Source organism: Salmo salar, chromosome 03 (assembly GCF_965601325.2).
Source record: "Salmo salar chromosome 03, fSalSal1, whole genome shotgun sequence".
NCBI lineage: Eukaryota > Metazoa > Chordata > Actinopteri > Salmoniformes > Salmonidae > Salmo > Salmo salar.
This window is the reverse complement of record NC_138293.1, coordinates 28,253,009-28,277,056: the sequence shown is the minus strand read 5'-3', so window position 1 is coordinate 28,277,056 and position 24,048 is coordinate 28,253,009. Positions and strand designations below refer to the sequence as shown.

The 24,048-nt window shown below is 41.2% G+C and overlaps 1 protein-coding gene and 1 long non-coding RNA gene across 4 annotated transcripts; one reads left to right on the top strand and one right to left on the bottom strand.

Moving 5' to 3' along the window:
- Positions 1–1,230: 1,230 nt before the first annotated feature.
- LOC106599287 (biliverdin reductase A) lies at positions 1,231–13,715 on the bottom strand. Of its 3 annotated transcripts, none has more exons than XM_014190446.2 (7): positions 13,621–13,715; positions 12,825–12,949; positions 12,362–12,481; positions 7,913–8,010; positions 6,778–6,885; positions 5,619–5,787; positions 1,231–5,423 (listed from the first exon to the last, which is right to left on the bottom strand). In XM_014190446.2, the coding sequence occupies exons 2-7, from the start codon at positions 12,941–12,943 to the stop codon at positions 5,150–5,152; spliced, it is 888 nt and encodes a 295-aa protein (XP_014045921.1). In that variant the 5' UTR covers positions 12,944–12,949; positions 13,621–13,715; the 3' UTR covers positions 1,231–5,149. The 3 variants fall into 3 exon arrangements, with proteins under 3 accessions (XP_014045921.1, XP_014045918.1, XP_014045919.1); XM_014190443.3 differs by having other exon boundaries at positions 13,560–13,692; XM_014190444.3 differs by having other exon boundaries at positions 13,564–13,673.
- Positions 13,716–13,721: 6 nt separating this feature from the next.
- LOC145877559 (uncharacterized) lies at positions 13,722–20,195 on the top strand. The gene is made up of 2 exons (XR_014391872.1): positions 13,722–13,835; positions 17,093–20,195. It is a non-coding gene; the product is annotated as an uncharacterized LOC145877559 (long non-coding RNA).
- The last annotated feature ends 3,853 nt before the right edge of the window (positions 20,196–24,048 follow it).

Here is a 24,048-nt window from a genome sequence, read left to right as displayed (position 1 = left end):
AATGAGAATGTGTTCTCAGTCAACTTACCTGGTTAAATGAAGATGTGTTGTAAAATATGAATGTCTTAACAATGTATGTATGCTACAATTAAATGTTGTCTGTGTCCAGATCATTTTGTTACCCATGTGTGTGTACAGTATACTTACATGAAATAGATGGGGTAGCCTCCTTCAAAATACCAGCAGTAGTTCTTGGAAGCTGTGCACTGTCAATGAGAAGAAGAAAACTAGTCATTGATTTATATTTGCTGGTATGAGATCAGAGGCCAAGTCAGAGGGAAAATGAAGTGTTCGGCATTTAAGTAGGAAACTTGTCAACCATGTGAATACCTTGTAGTTTTATTTCTCTGTGATGTGCCAGATGTGACCACCAAACAGGACTTGGTTGGCTTTTCATTAACACAAGTGATATAAAAATCACTTACTGTAAGCAACGTTTATATTTGATGAACCAAACTTCTATTTCATGCAATGCTCTATGTTCAGAGGCCAACTCAAGATGATTGTGAACCGGTGACTGCAAAGTCCAGTCCAGAACCCACTATGCACACATACAGTTCAATGCACCCTCTGTCCTACCAGGCCCAGCACCTAATGTATAACAAGCCTCTAAAATGAGATACTAGAGAAAAATTGTCTGTGGACTCTCACTATCTGCCCAGACATAATCACACTATTCCCCTGTGTTATTTTCTATGGCTCTGGCTTCTATGATGATGAGGCATCCATTTTTGTTTGATGTCCATGTAAGGCATGTGTGAGCTGTGAGGTGAGCCGGCTAGCCTCGGCCCTTATTGGATGGAAGTCATTGTGAGAAAAACTCCAGCCTAGATCTGCCAGGTGGATGTGTGTCCACGGTCAATTGCAGCGTGTCCCTTCCATTTACACTCATGGCAAGGGGACAAAGCAGTCCCTGAGCAGGACTGGAGCCTGCTTTTGGTCATCAGCAGAGGAGCTGGGCTCACAAACAATACCACAAAGAGCTGTTTGTCACTGCTTCAGTTCTGTCACAATTAACAACGATTAGCAGAAGAAGAGATGCCTGTGTGTGTGTTCGAATGAGTGAACTGTAGGTGTGTGTGAGTGCATGTGTCTGTTTGTATGTGCAGTCAGCTTTGTAAAATGGTATTGTGCGATCTATTTATTGTATCTTATTGGATGGAACCAAATGGTCAGAGGCAAGACAAGGCCAAACAAATTGTGGTACATATGATATTATCCAGGCTGATGTAAATATGAGTCCAGTAAGACTTTAATGAATGGTGAGTTTCGAAATATTGTTTCATTTCAAGAATATAGATTTTAATACATTATGTACAGAATATCATTCAATATACCACGGATTTATGTGACCTTACATAAATGCCTAGCGTTCATAGGCCTAAATAGCTCTCAATAGCTCACAACTTCTGCAGCAGCAGGGCGCATTGTTTTGTTGACTTTCAATAAACCCCAAGGCTATGATATTTCAGAGACCAACGAGACAGTTCCGAAGCCCGTCCTACCAAGGCCTAAACCTTTTAATGGAAACAAAAAGAGGACTCATGGCAACAGTTATTCACTTTAACACTGAATTGAATTTCTGACTATGAATATCAGACTCACCTCATCCACTAACCAAAACAGAAATATGATTCCACATAGAACTGGCATCATTCACGAAATGTCAACTCCGCTCACGGGCAGTAGCCTCCACCTAAATACCGTGATAGTCCAAAATTAATCAGACATGTTAAGAAATCATTTTTCGTCCATCTCGCCGCATAGTGTGTTTGGTGAGCCACCGGCCACGACTGTCCGATGTTTGGTCGACTGTCGGTGCCATTAGTCGATACGGCTTCAGACCATCAAGCAATCGGAGTTGATCTCTTCGTCACAGTTCAGTTTGTCACTATCTTTTGCATTAAATTGTATAGAACGTAGCCTATTCTTTTCACACGCATAAAGATGATGATAACGCGACACGCCCCCACAGTATCTCTAGGAACACTGCAATCAAGGACACAGAAGCACTGCTTGAAAGCAATCGCAGACCATTGAACATTTTGAGCTTTTTTTAAACCCAGGACAGGCTATGAGTCCACACTGTCACAACTTCAGTGTCACAACATTTAGATCACACAAATCATATGCAGTATAGGCAATGCAATATAGGTTTTGTCATTTGTAAAAGTAATGAGTAACTCATAAATGTATTCATTTTTCGCTTAATGATCTTATTGGTGTGGATTTACCCGGTTTCAGGAGTAACCCAGTGTTCTCTCTGATCCCCATCAGCTCTACTCTGTGAGTCTATAAACAGAAGCAGATGGTACAGGCAGGAGCAACACTCATGTCCATCGACTGGTAACCATAGCCTGCAGATCAGACCAGTATTATGACCCTGGGCCAGGGTGCAACAGCTACCTATTTGCTTGTGAAAAAAACAATAATATTTCTCGTGCAGGATTCTGCAATGCTTATTATTGATGGTTGCCTACTTCTTTCATCATTGCCAGAATCAAACAGGAAGATGATCAATCAAGCACACATATGGCCTGTTAATATGGGAAACTGCAAATTATACACAGTTACAATACACACAAATTATTAAAACATTCAGGCATTATAATTCAATATAACAGTACAATTCTCCCTCTTAAACTGTTAAAGAATGTAATTTTCTCTCCATATAAATTGCTAATAACACTAGTGACAGTTAAAGTGGCCAAACTGCATTCACTGGGTAGTGAATACTTACGACATGGTAGACATATACATCATTAGATGGGACTGACATGAATGGATAACAATGGGAGAGGGAACTGAGCAGGCCAAGGCACAAATTCAGTCTGTCAGCATCCCAGAATTAAGTAGAAAACTTATATTGTATGGTGAACAGCTAATTTTGAGACCCTTGAAATACTGGTTTGAAACAGAAAAAGGAAAGGAAGCGCATTGCACAAATTACAACTAAGGCAACAAGCTAGTGAATGATTTAGTGCTAAAACCAGGGAAGCGGTGTGAAGTCATGATGCGGTCCAAAAGTTCCATCCCACCTGAACAGCCTGCAATTCCAGACATTACAAAAACATCTAAATCAAGTTAACTGCAATGCCCCTTTAATCAAACACTGAAATATGTCCTCCGGTGATTTTTGAACTTGTACTGTTGAAAAGCGATGTCCATGTATAAATACAATAAAGTACACCAACTAAAGATTAGAAAAAAAGAGCAAAATAGTGTTTTTTAGACAACTGCAAACATCAAGGGGTAGGGCATTCAAAGAGTCGGTCTGATGGGAATCCGTGATGTCATCGGCCTCCCCCTTGCTTGAGGAACAATAGAGAACAAAAGAGGAAAGGCCCACCCCCCACTTGTGCTATGTCAGGACTTGCCTGGACCACCTATTGAGATATGCCTTTTGTTAAGTAAATCAGGTGTTAAATTAGGTAAAAAGGAGGCTGGATTGCTACTTTAAAACAACTAAACAGATGTGTCAATTGCAGTCTACTGACAATGTTCCAGTTGCGGTGTAAATAACACACTTTCCTCTGCCTGAGCTATCTGAGATTGCATGATACCTCAGGTAAATGATAACACCTATTGTAGGGTGTTAACGATTTGAACATGCAGGCCGTCATTGTAAATAAGAATTTGTTCTTAACTGACTTGACTGGTTAAATAAAAAGGTTAAATAAAAAAAATACAAATTAAATGCAACGATCAGTGTCACTGTTTTGCCTTACACTTCTGTGCGCACAATAGCTATACAACATGTCAATATTAAAATGTCATATGAGATAAGTAAAGCACACCAGCCAATGATAAAGCACCATGAGCTGTGATCAACCAGAGGAATGTTACAGTATATTCAACTGTAATGTAGATTAACTTCAATAAGTAACACAATGCAAACATCAAACTATATATCAACTGACCTTCCATCAATGTTAAGGCGTAGTCTGTAGTAACAGCCTAACCCTAAGATAATAAGCCGACATGCCTTAGGCTGAGTTTACACAGGCAGCCCATTATCTCCCTCGCTAACTTTAAGCGTCAGCTGTCAGAGCAGCTTACCGATCGCTGCAGATGTACACAGCCCATCTGTAAATAGCCCATCCAACCAACTACCTACCTCATCCCCATATTTGTTTTTCTGCTCTTTTGCACACCAGTATTTCTACTTGCACATCCTCATCTGCACATATATCACTCCAATGTAAATTGCTCAATTGTAATTACTTCGCCACTATTGGTCTCCTTACTTCATTTGCACACACTGTATACAGATTTTTCTATTGTTGTTGACTGTGCGTTTGTTTATCCCATGTGTAACTCTGTGTTGTTGTTTTTTGTCGCACTGCTTTGCTTTATCTTGGCCAGGTCGCAGTTGTAAATGAGAACTTGTTCTCAACTGGCCTACCTGTTTAAATAAAGGTGAAATAAAATAAAAATTAAAAATGTCTAATTGATCTTTTGACCAATCAGATCACCTCTGAAAAAGATTGATGTGAAAAGATCTGATGTGATTGGTCAAACGTTTCCTTGCTACCCAAACTCCTTGCTCAGGTCAAATTCTACAGTATGCCACACCCACGGATGTTAGCTTCTTTTCCACAATGAGTCAGGATCGGAGTATCTACCCAGCCAGAACACACGTGGGTAAAGTGGCGTTTTGAAAATGTGTCATTGGCTAAAGATGATCCAATCACTTATTACTTTGCTTTGTACAACACCCCTCATTTTGATGTCCCCACAAACGACTTCAACGACGGCAGTCTCAGACTGAAGTATATAGCAAACATAGAGCAGTGGAAAAATTCAGTCGTCAGGCAAGATCAAAAGACCAATTAGTGGAACAAATATCAGAATGAGGCTGCTGTGTAAATGCAGCCTCTGAAACCAATTTGTTTCTGAAACACATAAAATCCCTTAACATTTCAAAGATGCGCCGAGCATATGTCTACAGTACAGCGTGTTACAGTAGCTTTACTGTAGAAGGCTTATGGATGGATCTTGTGCGCTTGGACATCCACCAGTAGGTTAAGCGTTGCAAATTTCTGTAAAACATGGGAATTTTTGGAAAGTTACTGTAATTTCACAACCCTCGGTAGACTGCTGGGGTCCCTCGGTAGGCTGCTGGGGCCCCTCGGTAGGCTGCTGGTTACTAGGCGTCTTGGGCTGAGCCCTTCAGGCTCAGCTGCTGGATGCGGTCGGCCAGCTCTAGACAGTGGAGGACTCTGCGGCGCTCTGCATGGAGCTGGTCACGGGGCACCTGGCCCAGCAGCTTCTGACTGAAGAGCACCAGGTCCTGCATAAAGATACCCACCGGCTCCCTGGTGGCTGGGGGAAGCTGGGTGATGGTGCATGAGTCAAAGCGGAAGTTGATGTCTTTGGCCCTGGGCAGGCCGGGAGCCCACTCCTCAATCCACGTGAGAGGTCTGTATTAAATCCATAATAGAAGAGATAGAGGAGTATAGTTAACCCAACGTTTCAGCGTGGACTACCAGTATATCTAGATGTAATAAAGGCAATTACGTTTTGTGCTGGCAGAATAGCTAGGTTTGAGACGTTGTGAAAGGACTTAATATCTGATATGACTACTTGATTATTCCAATGGAGTACAGAGTACATACTTCTGTTCTTTGGTTATGAGTTGAGCGGTCATCTTCATGTACTTGTTCTCCTTGTCTTCCTCCATGCTGGCAGCGGTGACAGACAGCTCTCCAAACAGATCCACCAGCCAGGTGAGCCGGGCGATGCCACTGAAAGCTGGGAAACCAAAGCCCGGCTTCAGAGGACCTCCTATTGTGAGACACACAGGAAAACTACAGTCAGAAGTAGTTGTAATGGGACATGTAATCCAAATGGCTCATGTTAATCATCCTCTGCTCACATTTAAGATCCGGACACATTATGCCCTTTGTATTGATTTTGTATTTCATCACATTCCGACAGTACATAAACTGGTGTGGTGCTGTTGCAGTATATGTCACCATTATGCATAAAATGAATGAACCATTGAAGTGAATCTCCCAACAGATGATTCATTTCATTTTGCGCTTGCTGCCTCCTACAGTCGAACTACGAAAACTGCCCCGACTCAAATTTAAGAAAAACTACTCCATTCTCTCCACTAAGCTCTGACTTCCATTCTTGGTCAACAGGCAGCTGCTATAAAATACTGTCTGTCATCTGAGGTTATGTGGAGCGTGTGGAGTTGATAACTATTATTTATTATTCAATCATGGGTGCTTTAGGAGAAGTCCATTCATATGCATTAACTTGCTTCTTCCCCAGCGACGAGGCTCTGATGAAATAGGACAGAGCTAGTCAACATCCCAAATGGCACCCTATTCCCTATGTAGCGCACTACTAATGACAAAAGTATAGCACTATGTAGGAAATACAGTACCATTTGACACACACCTCTAGATTTCATCAACAACACCCTTCTGTGTTTCATACCAGAGACCAGTCTGCCTGCCACACTCCACAGGCAGGCTCTCTTTCACATCAACCTCAACAAGTGTACTGTGGAGAATGAAAACAACATTTCACAAGTCGCTTTGATGGGAGCCTTCATTATATCAAAAGCTCTGGAATGAAATATTCATCCCAAAGCCTGTTACCTGGATGATGCACATCAATTTGATACATGCTATGCAGTTAGTTTCTGTAGCAAATATTATATTGAGGTGATGTCTGTATCAGTAGTGCTGGGGCCTTCGTGTATCACGGTTGTGTTTTCACCTGGGATTTGTGCTATATTCTCAATTCCGGTCTCCGTCTCACCTGTGAAGTGAAGGAATCCCTCCTCCAGCCTTTTCCCTGCTACGTCCTTCTTCAGCTGCTTGAAGTCAGCTGTCAGGAGTTCTATGTGCTCCTCATGCAGGACCACTCCTAGGAACATAGAAGACATAGAACATTAAATACGTAGGTGATCAGTAGTTGTTAAGATACACAGATCAGGGTTTCCATTAGCCGGTAATAGCCAGGCTTTTGGCCACCCCCCCAAAAATATGAAAAGCCAATAAATAAAATTGGTGCTGGCCAATTGTCCGGGAGAAAAAAAATGGAATTGTGAAATAATGCTTTTTATCCTATTCATTGATAAAAAATACCAGTCGATGTAAATACATTTAACCAGTCATGCTTATTGGTCTATGCTTATCGCAGACAGCATACAGATACAGAGCCTAGTTTAAGCAGAAAGTCTGTCAGACAGCGCAAGAGCTGCTGCTACAGCTCCTGTTTCTGCTGGAGTAAAATGTGCTTTTATAAGCCCAATCATTGTGCAACAATTCTAAAATGAAATTGCATGTTACAAACTGTTTTGATGGCCATGATTAAAAAGAGCTACTATTTTTATTTCTCAACTGGTAATTGAAGCGCGCCTCCCATTCGTCATTCATGTGCAACGGTAGTCAGGCTTCAGCGCATCACACTTTACAATGTGAGCTGGAGGTAGTATGCATTTTGAAAACATACTTAATTGTGTGAAACCTGAACGTTTTACTTCATATTATGAGGCATGTCTTACCTTGCTTCAAAGTAGCTGAGCCAAAATCTAATTTCAATGCCATTGAAACCACTATGTTCTATTGGCTTTCAAATCAACTTTCTTTCATTGTCCAGTGAGTTGCATGTACAGTGTAAACATGAATTACCATAATCTAAATGTGATTTCTGTCATTCTGAGCACCGTGTGTAGACGCCCTAATCTTGTTACACACCCAATGCATACGGGGCCGTTAAATTCCTCAAATGTCCTGTCAATTAAAATGCTGCCGGTCAAATGTCCGGCGCCATATTTTCCAAACGGAAACCCTGACACAGATACACGTCTACTACATCATCATCACCATGTCATCAAGACTTCACCATGTCTTCTCTATAAAATATATTCCAATGATTCTGTCCAGCTCACCTTTTTCCTGAGCCAGGTCCCAGAGGTCCACAGCAGTTTTGTGTGTCATGGCCATTGGATATTCCACACAGACATGCTTCCCAGCTTCCAGAAACATCCTATGGTCCATTAGAACATAAAACATATTATAGGAGAAATTCCTTTTTTTACAGTATCCAAGAAGGGTTTCCAAGAGACAGTGCTTGAAACGAACATAAATTCGATTTCAAAGACTGTCCTGTACTAGGGAGTTGCACAACTGAAATGTAACTTTGTAAACCAAACTGACCAGCAAGGGCTCCCGAGTAGCGCAGCGGTATAAGGCGCTGCATCTCAGTGCTAGAGGCGTCACTACAGACCTGGTTCGATTCCAGGCTGTATCACAACCAGCCCGTGATTGGGAGTCCCATAGGGCGGCGCACAATCGTCCCGGCATCGTCCGGGTTAGGGCTTAGCCATCATTGTAAATAAGAATGTGTTCTTAACCGACTTGCCTAGTAAATAAAGTTGAAATAAAAAAAATATATATATATAAAAAATTAAAAAAAGAGCCATTGGTCAATGATTCAACAACCCATCGAGCTAAGAGTTGGGAAAACTTCACATTGACCACTCTTAAAACTTCTTGTAACTTTCTCAAAATGTTCCTTCAAATTAAATTGACACAAAATAAAGACAATGAAGTACAGTGAGGGAAAAAAGTATTTGATCCCCTGCTGATTTTGTACGTTTGCCCACTGACAAAGAAATGATCAGTCTATAATTTTAATGGTAGGTTTATTTGAACAGTGAAAGACAGAATAACAACAACAAAAATCCTGAAAAACGCATGTCAAAAATGTAATAAATTGATTTGCATTTTAATGAGGGAAATAAGTATTTGACCCCTCTGCAAAACATGACTTAGTACTTGGTGGCAAAACCCATGTTGGCAATCACAGAGGTCAGACGTTTCTTGTAGTTGGCCACCAGGTTTGCACACATCTCAGGAGGGATTCTGTCCCACTCCTCTTTGCAGATCTTCTCCAAGTCATTAAGGTTTCGAGGCTGATGTTTGGCAACTCTAACCTTCAGCTCCCTCCACAGATTTTCTATGGGATTAAGGTCTGGAGACCTTAATGTGCTTCTACTTGAGCCACTCCTTTGTTGCCTTGGCTGTGTGTTTTGGGTCATTGTCATGCTGGAATACCCATCTACAACCCATTTTCAATGCCCTGGCTGAGGGAAGGAGGTTCTCACCCAAGATTTGACGGTACATGGCCCCGTCCATCGTCCCTTTGATGCAGTGAAGTTGTCCTGTCCCCTTAGCAGAAAAACACCCCCAAAGCATAATGTTTCCACCTCCATGTTTGACGGTGGGGATGGTTCTTGGGGTCATAGGCAGCATTCCTCCTCCTCCAAACACGGTGAGTTGAGTTGATGCCAAAGAGCTCCATTTTGGTCTCATCTGACCACAACACTTTCACCCAGTTGTCCTCTGAATCATTCAGATGTTCATTGGCAAACTTTAGACGGGCATGTATATGTGCTTTCTTGAGCAGGGGGACCTTGCGGGCGCTGCAGGATTTCAGTCCTTCACGGCGTAGTGTGTTACCAATTGTTTTCTTGGTGACTATGGTCCCAGCTGCCTTGAGATCATTGACAAGATCCTCCCGTGTAGTTCTGGGCTGATTCCTCACCGTTCTCATGATCATTGCAACTCCACGAGGTGAGATCTTGCATGGAGCCCCAGGCCGAGGGAGATTGACAGTTCTTTTGTGTTTCTTCCATTTGCGAATAATCCCACCAACTGTTGTCACCTTCTCACCAAGCTGCTTGGCGATGGTCTTGTAGCCCATTCCAACCTTGTGTAGTTCTACAATCTTGTCCCTGACATCCTTGGAGAGCTCTTTGGTCTTGGCCATGGTGAAGAGTTTGGAATCTGATTGATTGATTGTTACCTGTATAAAAGACAACTGTCCACAGAAGCAAACTGAGATTAGGAGCACTCCCTTTAAGAGTGTGCTCCTAATCTCAGCTCGTTACCTGTATTAAAGACACCTGAGAGCCAGAAATCTTTCTGATTGAGAGGGGGTCAAATAATTATTTACCTCATTAAAATGCTAATCAATTTATAACATTTTTGGCATGCGTTTTTCTGGATTTTTTTGTTGTTATTCTTGTCTCTCACTGTTCAAATAAACCTACCATTAAAATTATAGACTGATCATTTCTTTGTCAGTGGGCAAACATACAAAATCAGCAGAGGATCAAATAATTTTTTCCCTCACTGTATCCTCTATGAAAAAGCTGTTCTCAATAACATTTCATGGCTTTTTTCCCTTTACAGTATGAAGGGCAGTTCCTGCTGTTCCATTTAGACAATTAGCCTGGAACTGTCTACCAGTGAAACATGATGGCCATGTTCTAAACACCCTCATTAACCAGCCTAAAATAACTCTCCATTCTTTAATAGCCCATCTCTGCACACTCTGTACATTTAGCAGTGAGAGAGAGAAAAAAAAAACAATTTCTGTGTTTTTTCGCTACAGTTCGCAGTCATAAAGAGAGCCATTAGAGAGCTGTAGCCTTGGTGGTCCTCTCCAGGGTTTGAGTGCTGTACATCAAAACAGCTACACGGAAATGTTTCTTACAGAAGAAATATGAAATGCATATGACGCATAAGCATGGTAGCAATTAAAAGGGTTTTTGAAAAATTAAAGGAGAGCCGCACACTCTAGGAGCTCAGATGCAATAATTTAATAACCAACGTTTCGACAGACAAGCTGTCTTCATTAGGGTATAATGACAAACTCTGCGGGGTGACTAGTTTATATAGTGTCAAAGGACACACACAGGTGTCTGTAATCACGGCCGGGTGTGGCCTGATATCATTGGTTCATTCTCATATATTAAAATAGCATTCAAAAAACTTAAATTAATAGCATACGATCATATATACAATTTGGCTACATAAGCCTACAAACATTTACAATAGCAAAATCACAATAATCACAAGTATGGCTTCAGGTCAAAGTCTACGTTGAGACTGAAGGGAGCAGGGGTCTTTAAATGAAAGATCCAGGCAGCCTCTCGTTTTAACAATAAATTGTCGAGGTCACCCCCTCTCCTAGGGAGGGTGACATGTTTGATGCCAATATAACGTAGGGACAAAATCGAGTGGTTTGCTTCCAAAAAAGTGGGCCGCAATTGGGTAAGTCGAGTTTTTGCACCCAATGGTGCTACGATGCTCCGAGATTCGTACTTTTAATTCGCACTTTGTTTTACCCACATAATTTTTACCATAAGGACAAGTTATAAGATAAATAACTGCCTTAGTGGAGCACGTGATAACAACTTTGATTTGGATCTGTTTCCTTGTTTGGGGGTGTTTGAAGGATCTACATTTATAAGTGCCATTGCATTGAGCATAGCCATTACACTGGTAGTTTCCATCCAGTAGGGGCGCAAATAGACTTTGTGCAGGGACATCTTGGGGTGGTAAATCAGACTTTACCAGTTGATCTCTGAGATTTCTGCCCCACGAGAATACGACCAAGAGAGGGTCCGAAAACACATTACCGATACTGTCATCGGATCTTAGAACGTGCCAATGTTTGTGAACGATTCCCTTAATTTGTTCAGAGCACTTTGAATATCGGGTAGTTAGAACGCAAGAATGCTTCTTTTTGCGAGACTGACCTTGAAAAAGGTAATGTCTTGTTTTATTTTGAATTTTCTCAATGGCAGTATTAATCTGACCATTTTTGTACCCCCTCTCCTTGAATTTTATTTGCGTCTCAGTCATATTTCTGTCGAAATCTGATAGTTTTTTGCACATTCTTTTGATTTGGCAGAATTAGCTGTAGGGCAAACTGTTTTTCAAGGGAAGTGGGTGACAATAATTCAAAGGGAAGTTTGAAAATTATGGTAAAATTATTAGACTAAAGGTGAGGACACAACAGTTCACCTGACAAGATTGAATCCAAACATTACACTGTTGATTTTATGTGGATTGTACATGTAATATAACATTGAATTTACTGTGTCACAATATGTCTCAATGCTGTATAATATATAGCTTATAAACTAGAACTGTTAAATCTAATCAAATTGTATTGATCACATACACATATTTAGCTGATGTTATTGCGGGTGTAGCGAAATGCTTGTGTTCCTAGCTCCAACAGTTTGTCTGAGGGTTTAGTAAATGGGCCAGGTTCAATGAATGGTTAATTAACGTACAGTTTTTACACCGAGATGGAGCCTCAGTGGACTGAGAAAGAAAGAAAATAGTGTACTGAGGATTGATACAGACAATATACGTGTTCTAGTGCTGTCTCCTAGTGGTGATTTGTAACATGGTGAAAATATAGCTCTTGTGTACGAGCATTTCAGATAGAAACAAAACTGACGAAGGGATAGCTAAACAACTACCACAGAGGACTATAATAGAGATATGTGGTCAGTGAGAGATAGAAAGCATTTTACCTGATGTTTTCCTCATGGGCAGCGTTTTCGGTGCACACGAAAGCCACCTTTATGTCGTCCCGGCTCAGGGCATCCTCAACAGTGATTTGTTTCACTCCCTGCTGCTCCTCCAGGATCCTCCTATGGAAAGACAACACCAGAGTCATATTCACTACGGAAAAATTGCTTTGAAATAGAGTCACATTGTTTGCTACAGTATGCAGGACCGAGCTGCTGATTCTGTGACCGAGTACAGGTCACAGGACAGTGACTATATATCTATTTAATATGTGCAGTGCAACAAAGTTAATTGCACTGCACATATAATAAAAAAGCACTAAAATCAAGGTATTATTTCAGTGTGCGAATTTTACCATTGTTTTTTTAACACCAGTTGTTCCTGCCAAAACCAGCACATGGACCTAGACACACTGCTGTGCACAGCGTGTCCAAAAAAACTATGAGATGAGTCTTGGTGCCTCACCTGGATATGAAGCCTTTGACACTGAGCTTCTCAGCTGCGCTGGAGGGCAGAGGGGCTAGCATGTCCCTGATCCTCACCAAGCCTGCCGTCCCAATGCCAACCACCACTGAACCAAACATGTCTGACTGCAAAGAGATGGAGTCAGAGCTTATCAACTGTGCACTCTGCATAAAGACCCAAGACAAGTTCTGGACAGAGATTCGAAGGAACACAGCAATGTTTTTCTGTATAGTTTTGTTAGTTAAAAAATATGGCAACTGCCATCAATGGAGAATTTGACGATTCTAAATATTTATATGGATTAACTAAATAAATCTGTCTTAAAACTGTTGGATCTGTTTGAATTTACAGAAGTGAAACATGGTGGTTGGGAAGGAAATGGTTAGAAAGAAACCACCCTGTTTCACTTCTGTAAATTCAGACAGATCCAACAGTTTTAATACAGATGTATTTAGTTAATCCATATAAATATCTTGAATCGTCACATTCTCCATTGATGGCAGTTGCCATATTTTTTAACTAACAAAACTATACAGAAAAACAATGCCTTACACAAAGTAACTTGAAACTAGACCAATGACCAGGAAATTCATAATTGACATAATAATGATAAGTATATGATCTAACATGACATCAACAATGTTGCAATGCAGGTAACAATGCTGTCCTCGTTGAATGAGTAGCTAGTTCCGTACTGAATTTAAACTGCTTTAAATTCAAGCTTGATTTCCTTACCAACCCTTTTCTGAATTGCCTTTGAGGACCCTTGTCTCGTTGAAGTGAATAAAATGCTTACGTTAAACAAAGTAATCGACTCTCTTGCCCCGGTGATATAACTTTCATAACCAGCTCACGTGTTTTTTTTTTTTTTACTGCTTGCGTGTGACGTCCATATAACGCGGTGATTGGTGAATCAAGTCTACTCACGTGATGGACGTCTCGTCGGAAGTTATGTGGTTTGCTTTTTTTTGTTGTTGTTATAAAACAAATACAGACCTGCTATGACACTAGGTAATTATGATATTTTCGTTTCTTTACACATAATGTCCACGAATGTTTAGATATATGTATGTGATGGTTTATGCAACAATATATGGCGACTCCCATGGCAGCATGAATGTCCTCAGTTTAACTAAGGGTGTTATCACATGGTCCCTTACAGACAATTTGTGTGAACTCAGTGCGGTTGGCTTAGTTTTTTGTGTGCAGTGTGAACACTCCAAAGGAACTCAGACCCTGAAACGAGCCTAAGTGAAAAACATCATGAGAGGTTGACTGAGTTCGGTTGGCTTGAATTCCGCTGTCCGGTTCCCTTTTTTAGGTCATTGTGAACACAAAACTCCCCAGGTTCTCTTGTCATTATTCCCGCACTACACTACTGCAACACCATTAACCCCTGCCATAGCCCCTCACATTAGTGCCACAAAATTCCGATTTTAGTTCAGATTATTTGTTTGCAATATGTGATCTATAGGCTAAGAGAGCTTCATTAACTGTTAATTCGATTGTGGCGTTTGAATAGTGTGAGTAGACGACAACATGTTTGGTAAGAATCGCAACATATGGTAAAAAAATATATTCTAGCTCTTAAAGGGGCAGTAGCCTAAATTGGCTGTAAAATTGTCAATTACAGCATTATTTAATCTGCAGTTATTCTTCTATTTATTCTGTTACCAATAATATTTACATGTTAATAGTATCTTCTGATTACAATTATGATGTGTCACTTTTGAAATAAATGCAATCAATATATTAGCTTCCAAAATGTAAGTAGGTATAAGGTATATCTAGCTGTCTGATAATACAGTCTGATGGAATGGCTTGTTCTGCACTTTGTAAAAACCCACAGTGCATTGATTGAATGTTGGAAAAAGATCTTGGTTCCTTTCTAAACATAGCAATGTGAATGCAAAGGGGACTCGGACCACAAAATAGGTGAAGTACATTGGCAAAAGAGTTTCAGTCCTCGTTCAAAGGTAAGGGCGGTGTGAATACAAAGAGAACTGAGAACTTTGCCTTTTTTTTCTACCCCAGAGTTCACTTGAAACAGGACTGAGGTCGGTTATATTAAAGAGGCCTATGTGTGAAAACACCCTAAATGTCTATGGTTTATATACGGTCTATGGTTAAGACTTCTTTAGTCCTTACCTAGATGAAGGCCTGAAATCTATTTTAAAAGTACTGAATTTCTTATTAATTTAATTTCGTTGTAATAGTCTTCGAACAAAATGCTTACACTGGACTACAGGAAAGCTTTGCTGGAACGAATTTCCTACGCTGTCTGCTACAGTGCTGTCCTTGGTTGCGCTTATCTTCGACGGCTGTAATTGCACTTTGAATACACCAGATGGCGATGTTGCCACAAGAATCCCAAGGTGTTGACCCTGAAATTAATATGGAGATCATTTTTATAAATACATTGTAAATCTGTACATGTGAGTTCTTCAATGGGTTTTCAGTGTTCTATTGTGTTAGACTACTTCAATCTTGGTCTTTGCTGGTGTTCTCTGGGTCTGATAGTCAACACTGTGGATTCGGGCCTATTCCGACTCGGCATCGACTCAGACTCGGGGGACTTCATACGGGCCGAGCTCTTCCCGAGTCCGGCGGAATCATATTAGGCTACTGGGGTTCTGGCTAATGGTACTCGGGCTGAGTACACTTCATCATATCTGGACCGATTAACTTTTTCAGAAGTAGGCCATATGAGGTTTCTATTAGGCAGGTGATGGAAGAATAAAGAAAAAAACGATTTAATGTAATAATTTCACCAAGAATATGCTGGGTCATTTGCATGCTAAAATTCGGCCCATTAGGCTATTACATGGAGAAGGACCGTAGAGAATCTATGCTATAAATTCATTAGATTTTACTACAGATTTCTTGGGGGAACGTCACTCTCACTAATTCTATTAATTTCAGTCCTTCGGACAATTCTGGCCTAATATAATGGCATTAACGATTTGTAGGCATATACTGGTGGCCATGTGAATATTAGGACGACTTGGAATACATGATCCACGACAGACTACATCTCACTCTCATAGGCTACTATTTTTCTATAGTAGGCCTATCGTTAAACGCCGATACATCCTGACAAAATACACCATATGAGTGGCCTGATGTCATTTTCTGGACTTTGTAAACTGTTGAGAATAAACCCATAGCTGATCGGGGCTTTATTCAGGCATAAAACACAAAATGACGTTTGAGCGTTAATTCAAATGATCCTACATCACTGCAGTTTACACCTTAGACAATATTTGTGTACTAATAATAATACATTACTCATCGCACTGTGTTGTTGTAGCCTAGAGGTATAATAATTATATTTTCTAAAAACGTAGGCCTATCAATAGTGGCGCGTGCCCGGAGCCCGCAGAGCGCAGCCTGGAGGAACGCAAAGGCCTAGCCTATATCTTCCCTTTGATAATCTGCTATTTAGGCTGAAGGAGTGATGCAGCCTACAACCCTGTATGTTGAATTATTGCAGTAGGCTATTAAACTATTACAGATGTAGTCTATGGCCTATCAAAATAGCTAAATAAATAACGACCATAACAATCAATAGAAAAAATCATGGTGCTCGAAACGTCATGATTTTGGGTTCGATTCCCGGTGCCATAAACTGAAAATGAACCCATGCATACTGCCGCTTTAGAAAAAAAGTCTGCTTAATGTCACATTCATTATTTTTGCACACCTCATATTTGTGAGACATCGAACATTTTCCTGTAGCTATGGGCTGCCTTCCCATTCTGAGAAGACAGAAGAAAATAAAACGGCATATCTAAACTGGGTAAATTAATAATTCTATCACCAACTGTGTAACTTGGTCATAGTGTTTATTTGTCATAACCCAAGGTTGCATGCCATATTTTTGCTGAACCAAAACAAAGTTTAATTCAAGATTGAGCCCTCACATAACCAAGATGCTACTATTTCCTGTCTGTTTTACAAATCTGTGATTGTAATTTTCAACATAGCAAATAGCAGCATACATGTATCATCAATTGCCAACATCATAGCTTGCTGAAGTATCTTTAATAGGAAGCTAGCATTACCTCTAAAGCAGTTATTGGGGCCACAGTGTCTCCTGACCCCTCCTGTCTCAGCCTCCAGTATTTATGCTGCAGTAGTTTGTGTCGGGGGGCTAGGTTCAGTCTGTCACATCTGGAGTATTTGTCTTGTCTTTTCCGGTGTCCTGTGTGAATTTAAATATGCTCTTTCTAATTCTCTCTTTCTCTCTTTCTTTCTCTCTCTCGGAGGACCTGAGCCCTAGGACCATGCCTCAGGACTACCTGGCTTGATGACTCCTTGCTGTCCCCAGCTCAACTGGCCGTGCTGCTGCTCCAGTTCCAACTGTTCTGCCTGCGGCTATGGAACCCTGACCTGTTCACCGGACGTGCTACCTGTCCCAGACCTGCTGTCCCAGACCTGCTGGAACCCTGACCTGTTCACAGGACGTTCTACCTGTCCCAGACCTGCTGTTTTCAACTCTCTAGAGACAGCAGGAGCGGTAGAGATACTCTCAAAGATCGGCTATGAAAAAGCCAACTGACACTTACTCTTGTGTTACTGACTTGTTGCACCCTCGACAACTACTATGATTATTATTATTTGACCATGCTGGTCATTTATGAACATTTGAACATCTTGGCCATGTGCTGTTATAATCTCCACCCGGCACAGCCAGAAGAGGACTGGCCACCCCTCATAGCCTGGTTCCTCTCTAGGTTTCTTCCTAGGTTTTGGCCTTTCTAGGGAGTTTTTCCTAGCCACCATGCTTCTACACCTGCATTGCTTGCTGTTTGGGGTTTTAGGCTGGGTTTCTGTACAGCACTTTGAAATATCAGCTGATGTAAGAAGGGCTATATAAATACATTTGATTTGAAATTTGATTTGATTTATTCCCAAACTGGCAATGCCGTCGGGGGTACGCCAAATAAAAATGTGATTCACATAAAAAATTAAAAGAATTCACATTTTCAAACAGTACACTTTTATATTTTCCAACGTGGCAATACAATTGGGTGAGGTTTTTTTCTCGCCTGAGTAGCCTCGTTTCACTGCCTAAAATTTAACCATCTAGTGTTCATCGAAATAACAACACAATGTTAAATACAGGTAGCCAAGTCAAATAATTAACATCCAATCACATTAATCGTTACTCTCTCCAGGGAACCATCACTCTTGCGCAGACATTTAGAAACAAAACATGACATTTTGAATTTTGTGGCATTGTGCATTAGCATTGAATAGCCCCCGTGATATGCAACTTTTCAGGGAGGTTAGGAACCAATATACAGGCAGTTAGGAAAGCTAAGACTAGCTTTTTCAAGCAGAAATTTGCATCCTGTAGCACAAACTCAAAAGTTCTGGGACACTAAAGTCCATGGAGAATAAGAGCACCTCCTCCCAGCTGCCCACTGCACTGAGGATGGGAAACTCTGTCACCACCGATAAATCCACTATAATTGAGAATTTCCATAAGCATTTTTCTACGGCTGGCCATGCTTTCCACCTGGCTCCCCCTACCCCGGTCAACAGCCCTGCACTCCCCACAGCAACTCGCCCCAGCCTCCCCATTTCTCCTTCACCCAAATCCAGATAGCTGATGTTCTGAAAGAGCTGCAAAATCTGGACCCCTACAAATCAGCCGGGCTAGAGAATCTGGACCCTCTCTCTCTAAAATTATCTGTCGAAATTGTTGCAACCCCTATCACTAGCCTGTTCAACCTCGCTTTTGTATCGTGTGAGATTCCCAAAGATTGAAAAGCTGCCGCAGTCATCCCCGTCTTCAAAGGGGGAGACACTCTAGACGCAAACTGCTACAGACATATATCTATCGTACCGTGTCTTTCTAAGGTCTTCGAAAGCCAAGTTAACAAACAGATTACTGACAATTTAGAATCCCACCTCACTTTCTCTGCTATGCAATCTGGTTTCAGAGCTGGTCATGGGTGCAGCCACGCTCAAGGTCCTAAATGATATCATAACCACCATCGATAAGAGACATTACTGTGCAGCTGTATTCATTGACCTGGCCAAGGCTTTTGACTCTGTCAATCACCACATTCTTATTGGCAGACTCAACAGCCTTGGTTTCTCAAATGATTGCCTCGCCTGGTTCACCAACTACTTCTCTGATAGAGTTCAGTGTGTCAAATCAGAGGGCCTGTTGTCCGGACCTCTGGTAGTCTCTATGGGGGTGCCACAGGGTTCAATTCTCGGGCCAACTCTCTTCTCTGTATACATCAATGATGTTGCTCTTGCTTCTGGTGAGTCTCTGATCCAACTTTACACAGACGACACCATTCTGGATACTTCTGGCCCTTCTTTGGACACTTAACTTTTCTAGGGGGTGTGGGACGCTACTGTCCCACCTGGCTAACCTCCGGTGAAATTGCAGAGCGCCAAATTCAAATTAAATTACAATAAATATTTAACTTTCATGAAATCACAAGTGTAATACATCAAAATAAAGAGTAACTTTTTGTTAATCCAGCCGCCTTGTCAGATTACAAAAAGGCTTTACGGTGAAAGCAAACCATGCGATTATCCGAGGACAGCGCCCAGCACACAAAACATTACATACAGTTACCAGCCAAGTAGATTAGTCACAAAAGTCAGAAATGGCAATAAAATTAATCACTTACCTTTGATGCTCTTCATATGGTTGCACTCACAAGACTCCCAGTTACACAATAAATGTTTGTCTTGTTCGATAAAGTCCCTCTTTATATCCAAAAACCTCCATTTTGTTGGCGCGTTTTGTTCAGTAATTCAATGGCTCAAATGCAGTCACAACAGGCAGACGAAAATTCCAAATAGTATCCGTAAAGTTCGTAGAAACATGTCAAACGATGTTTAGAATCAATCCTCAGGTTGTTTTTAGCCTAAATAATCGATAATATTTCAACCGGACAATAGCGTCGTCAATATAAAAGAAAAACAGGAAACAGCTCTGGGGACATCCCACGTCACGACTCCCGCCGAAGTCGGTCCCTCTCCTTGTTCGGGCGGCGTTCGGCGGTCGACGTCACCGATCTTCTAGCCATCGCCGCTCCACCATTCATTTTCCATTTGTTTTGTCTTGTTGTCCCGCACACCTGGTTTACATCCCCTCATTACTCTATGTGTATATTATCCTCTGTTCCCCCCCATGTCTGTGTGTGGTATTGTTCGTTCGTTACGTGTGTGACGCTACAGGCTGGTTTTGCGCCGGGTATTGTTGTAACCTGTGGTTTTGTTATTTGTACCATTTCGTGTAATTTGTGCGCTATCGCTTTTTGCCTCGCGCCAGAGTGTTGTGACGCAGTTGCGTCCGGCTGTTTTCCTCTGCCTGAATAAAGTGTGCCTGTTCACTCATCTCTGCTCTCCTGCACCTGACTTCCTTCGACCAGTTGCACACACTCTGACAATCCACTCACTCAAAGTGGTCATTCTCCCTCATTTTTCAGAATAAAAACCTGAAACAATGTCTTTAGACTGTTCACAAGTAGTGGAAGCCATAGGGAATGGAATCTGGGTCCTATCCCTTTAAATGGTGGATAGGCTTTCATTGGAAAAACAGCTATTTAAAAATAATGGCACTTCCTGGATGGATTTTCCTCCATATCACTTATTTTATACTCACAGACATTATTTTAACAGTTTTGAAAACTTTAGAGTGTTTTCTATCCAAATCTACCAATTATATGCATATCCTAGCTTCTGGGCCTGAGTAGCAGGCAGTTTACTTTGGGCACGCTTTTCATCCGGAGGTGAAAATAGTGCCCCCTACCCTAGTGAGGTTAACTAACCTCCAGACAAGTTTACAGGATTACAGGGACTCTCCGCAACTATGTTCAATGTGCGGGACAAAATTGAGGCTATGGTTAAGAAGTTGGAGCTCTTTTCTGTCTGCATTAACAAGGACAACACACAGGTCTTTCCATCATTGTATGATTTTTTGTGTGCAAATGAACTCAAGCTTACGGACAATGTCAAATGTGATATAGCGAAGCACCTGAGTGAGCTGGGTGCGCAATTACGCAGGTACTTTCCCGAAACAGATGACACAAACAACTGGATTCATTATCCCTTTCATGCCCTGCCTCCATTCCACTTACCGATATCTGAACAAGAGAGCCTCATTGAAATTGCAACAAGCGTTTCTGTGAAAATTTGAATTTAATCAGAAGCCACTGCCAGATTTCTGGATAGGGCTGCAAGAGTTTCTTGCCTTGGCAAAATCGCGCTGTTAAGACTAGGGATGCACGATATACCGGTGAACATATCGGAATCGGCCGATATTAGCTAAAAATGCCAACATTGGTATCAGCCCGATGTCTAGTTTAACGCCGATGTGAAAAACCGATATCAAAGCTGACATGCATACCTATATAACATTGGTACGTGACGTAATGACACCACATAACATTTAGCGCTACACATGCAACACAGCATTCCTAACCTAGCCCACAATGTCTGCTGTGTGGATCGAGCAGTCAACAAGTCGAGCAGTCATTTGAAAGAGTAAGAACATTTTAGCGAGACAACTCAAAGGCGAAATCCATTAACGCCAAGATAATGGAATTCATTGCCCTTGACAATCAACCGTTCTCTGTTGTGGGTGATGTTGGCTTTCGCAACTGGTCGAGCACCGGTACACGCTAATGTTACCAAGTGCGCTATTGTTCAGATGTTGCCCTATCGTAGTTACACACTAGTAGCATCAGTGCTATTAGCTTCATGACATACTATGGAATGCCGTTTGGGTCTTTGCGTGTCAAAAAAGATGCACGTCAAATAACACTATGTGGCGCGTTAAATAAGCTTTTAATTTGACACATCAAATAACACAGTTCTATTATAGAATGTTGTGTGTTGTGAATTTGCGTGTGCAAGCCAAGCCCCACCACTACTATCAGTAGCACTGTCAAAGCTGTACAAAAAGTCTGCAAACACAGGCCATGAACCATGTGTTTACAATACCGCATTGGTAATAAAGCATTATTTGATCGACCGCAACTTCTGCGGTAGCTAGCTAGCTTTAGCTTGGTACCTAGTTAGGACCAATACAACCAGCCTGAAAACAATGACCAGTCGAAACTGCAGTCATTTTCACTGTTCTTAGCAATGATTTAGGAATCCTTGTGAGTAAGTATTAGCTAGGTAGCCACTTGTTGTTCGCCTATTGAAATTGAACTTCAGTTCATGAAAATAGATAGCTAGCCAGCTACTTAACCCTGTGCCCAAAGCTAACGTTATAAGCAGCCAGCTAGCTTCATCTGGCTAGTGAGACTCGACCTGACTGGGTTATGTGTCGTGAAGCTAGCCACAATAAGGATTAGGCACAATAGTGGAATTTGTGGTTTGCCTTCAAAATAAAAGTACCTCTTTTCAAAGTGATGCAGAAGGTTACAATTGGTGGAATCATGACATATTTAGACTAGATAATGTTAAACAAGGTTGGAATGTGAAGCAATGAAATAGGGTATGAGTCTACTCGGTGACACCCACAGAACACAACTGTGAAGAGTTTACACCATTATTAGTGTTGTAGCTCTTATCGCGGGACTGTGACTGTGTGAAATCACCTCCCCAGACAGCCTTTTGTGTGTATTGACATTCATATTGCACTGTACAGCTTTACCTAAGGATTGGGGATCAATGAAATGGGGTAACAGTCTACTCAATACCCAATATATTTTTTCCCCACGTCCTCAGAGTTATCAGACTCCAAAACATCCACACAGTATTGTTTTTCCTCTGGAATAGTGTTCAATACACATAGGTTGACATAAATGTGGCTCAATTCAGTTGTTTCAGAGTCCCGCAATAAGAGCTACGATGCTAATGTTCTCTGGGTGTCACTGAGTAGACTCGTACCCCTTGTCATTGATCCACAATCCATAGGTAAGGCTGTACAGTGAAATAAGTATGCCCCCAATGCAATTCTAAAGTATAATACATCCATTGTGATTTCAACCAATTTTTGTCAAATTAACTAATTATTGTCTTTTGTTGAATTTATATAACATTCCAACATCGTTTAGCATGATCTATTCAATTATGGCATAATTATACTATTTGTATTCATTTGCATCACTGTCAATGACATACTTTTATTTTGAAGGCTAACTGCAAAGTCCACTTGTGGCTAATCCTTATTGTGGCTAGCTTCACATAGATGGGTCCGGCCACACTTAAAATAACTGTCTTATAAATTAGGGTTATTTTAGATGATGACACCTAGCTATATAGTTAGCTAGCTAACGATAGCTACTGAAACAGATATGTCACTTTGCTATGTTTTTGGGGAAGAACATTGTTTGCATCCATGAGCTAGCTAGCTTTTTTTAATGACCAGCACTGTAGGTGCGCTAGACAACTTTACCATCATCATAGCATACGTATCGACGAATCGTTGTGACATATGAAATACGAGTGATAGTGTAATCAATGTTTAATAACTACGTAAAAAATGTATTAAGGCATTTAATTATTTTGTGATCTGCAGCAAAGTGTTATTTGATATGTATCTTTTTTGACATGCAAAGACCCAAACGGCGTTCCATAGAAATCCTGGTTGAGAATGAAACGACTGAACAAATGAACAACGAAACAGCACTGCAAGTCAGTGAAAGAAATAGGTTTTGATTATGTTTTACTGGTAATGGGGACATACGTAAATGACAACAAAATAACTTTTTTGGTGTGTGTGTGTGCAACCTTTTATTTAACTAGGCAAGTCAGTTAAGAACAAATTCTTATTTACAATGACAGCCTACTCGGGCAAAACTCGGACAGCGCTGGGCCAATTGTGCTCCGCCCTATGGGACTTCAATCACGTCCGGATGTGACACAGCCTGGATTCGAACCAGGGACTGCAGTGATGCCTCTTGCACTGAGATGCAGTGCCTTAGACCGCTGCGTCCATGTATGTTAACTATTTAACTAGAATGTTTAAAAGGACGCAAACATTTTAAATATTGGTTATCGGTTTAGTTTTTTTTTGGCAAGGAAAATATTGGATATTGGTATCGGCCACAAATGTCATATCGGTACATCACTAGTTAAGACACGGATGCCCTTTGCAATCACGTACCTATGTGAGAGTGGATTCTTGGCCCTCACTAGCATGAAACTACATACCGGCACAGACTGTGGGTGGAAAATTATTTTAGACTGAGACTCTCTCCAATAAAACCCAACATTGCAGACTTATTTGCATCCT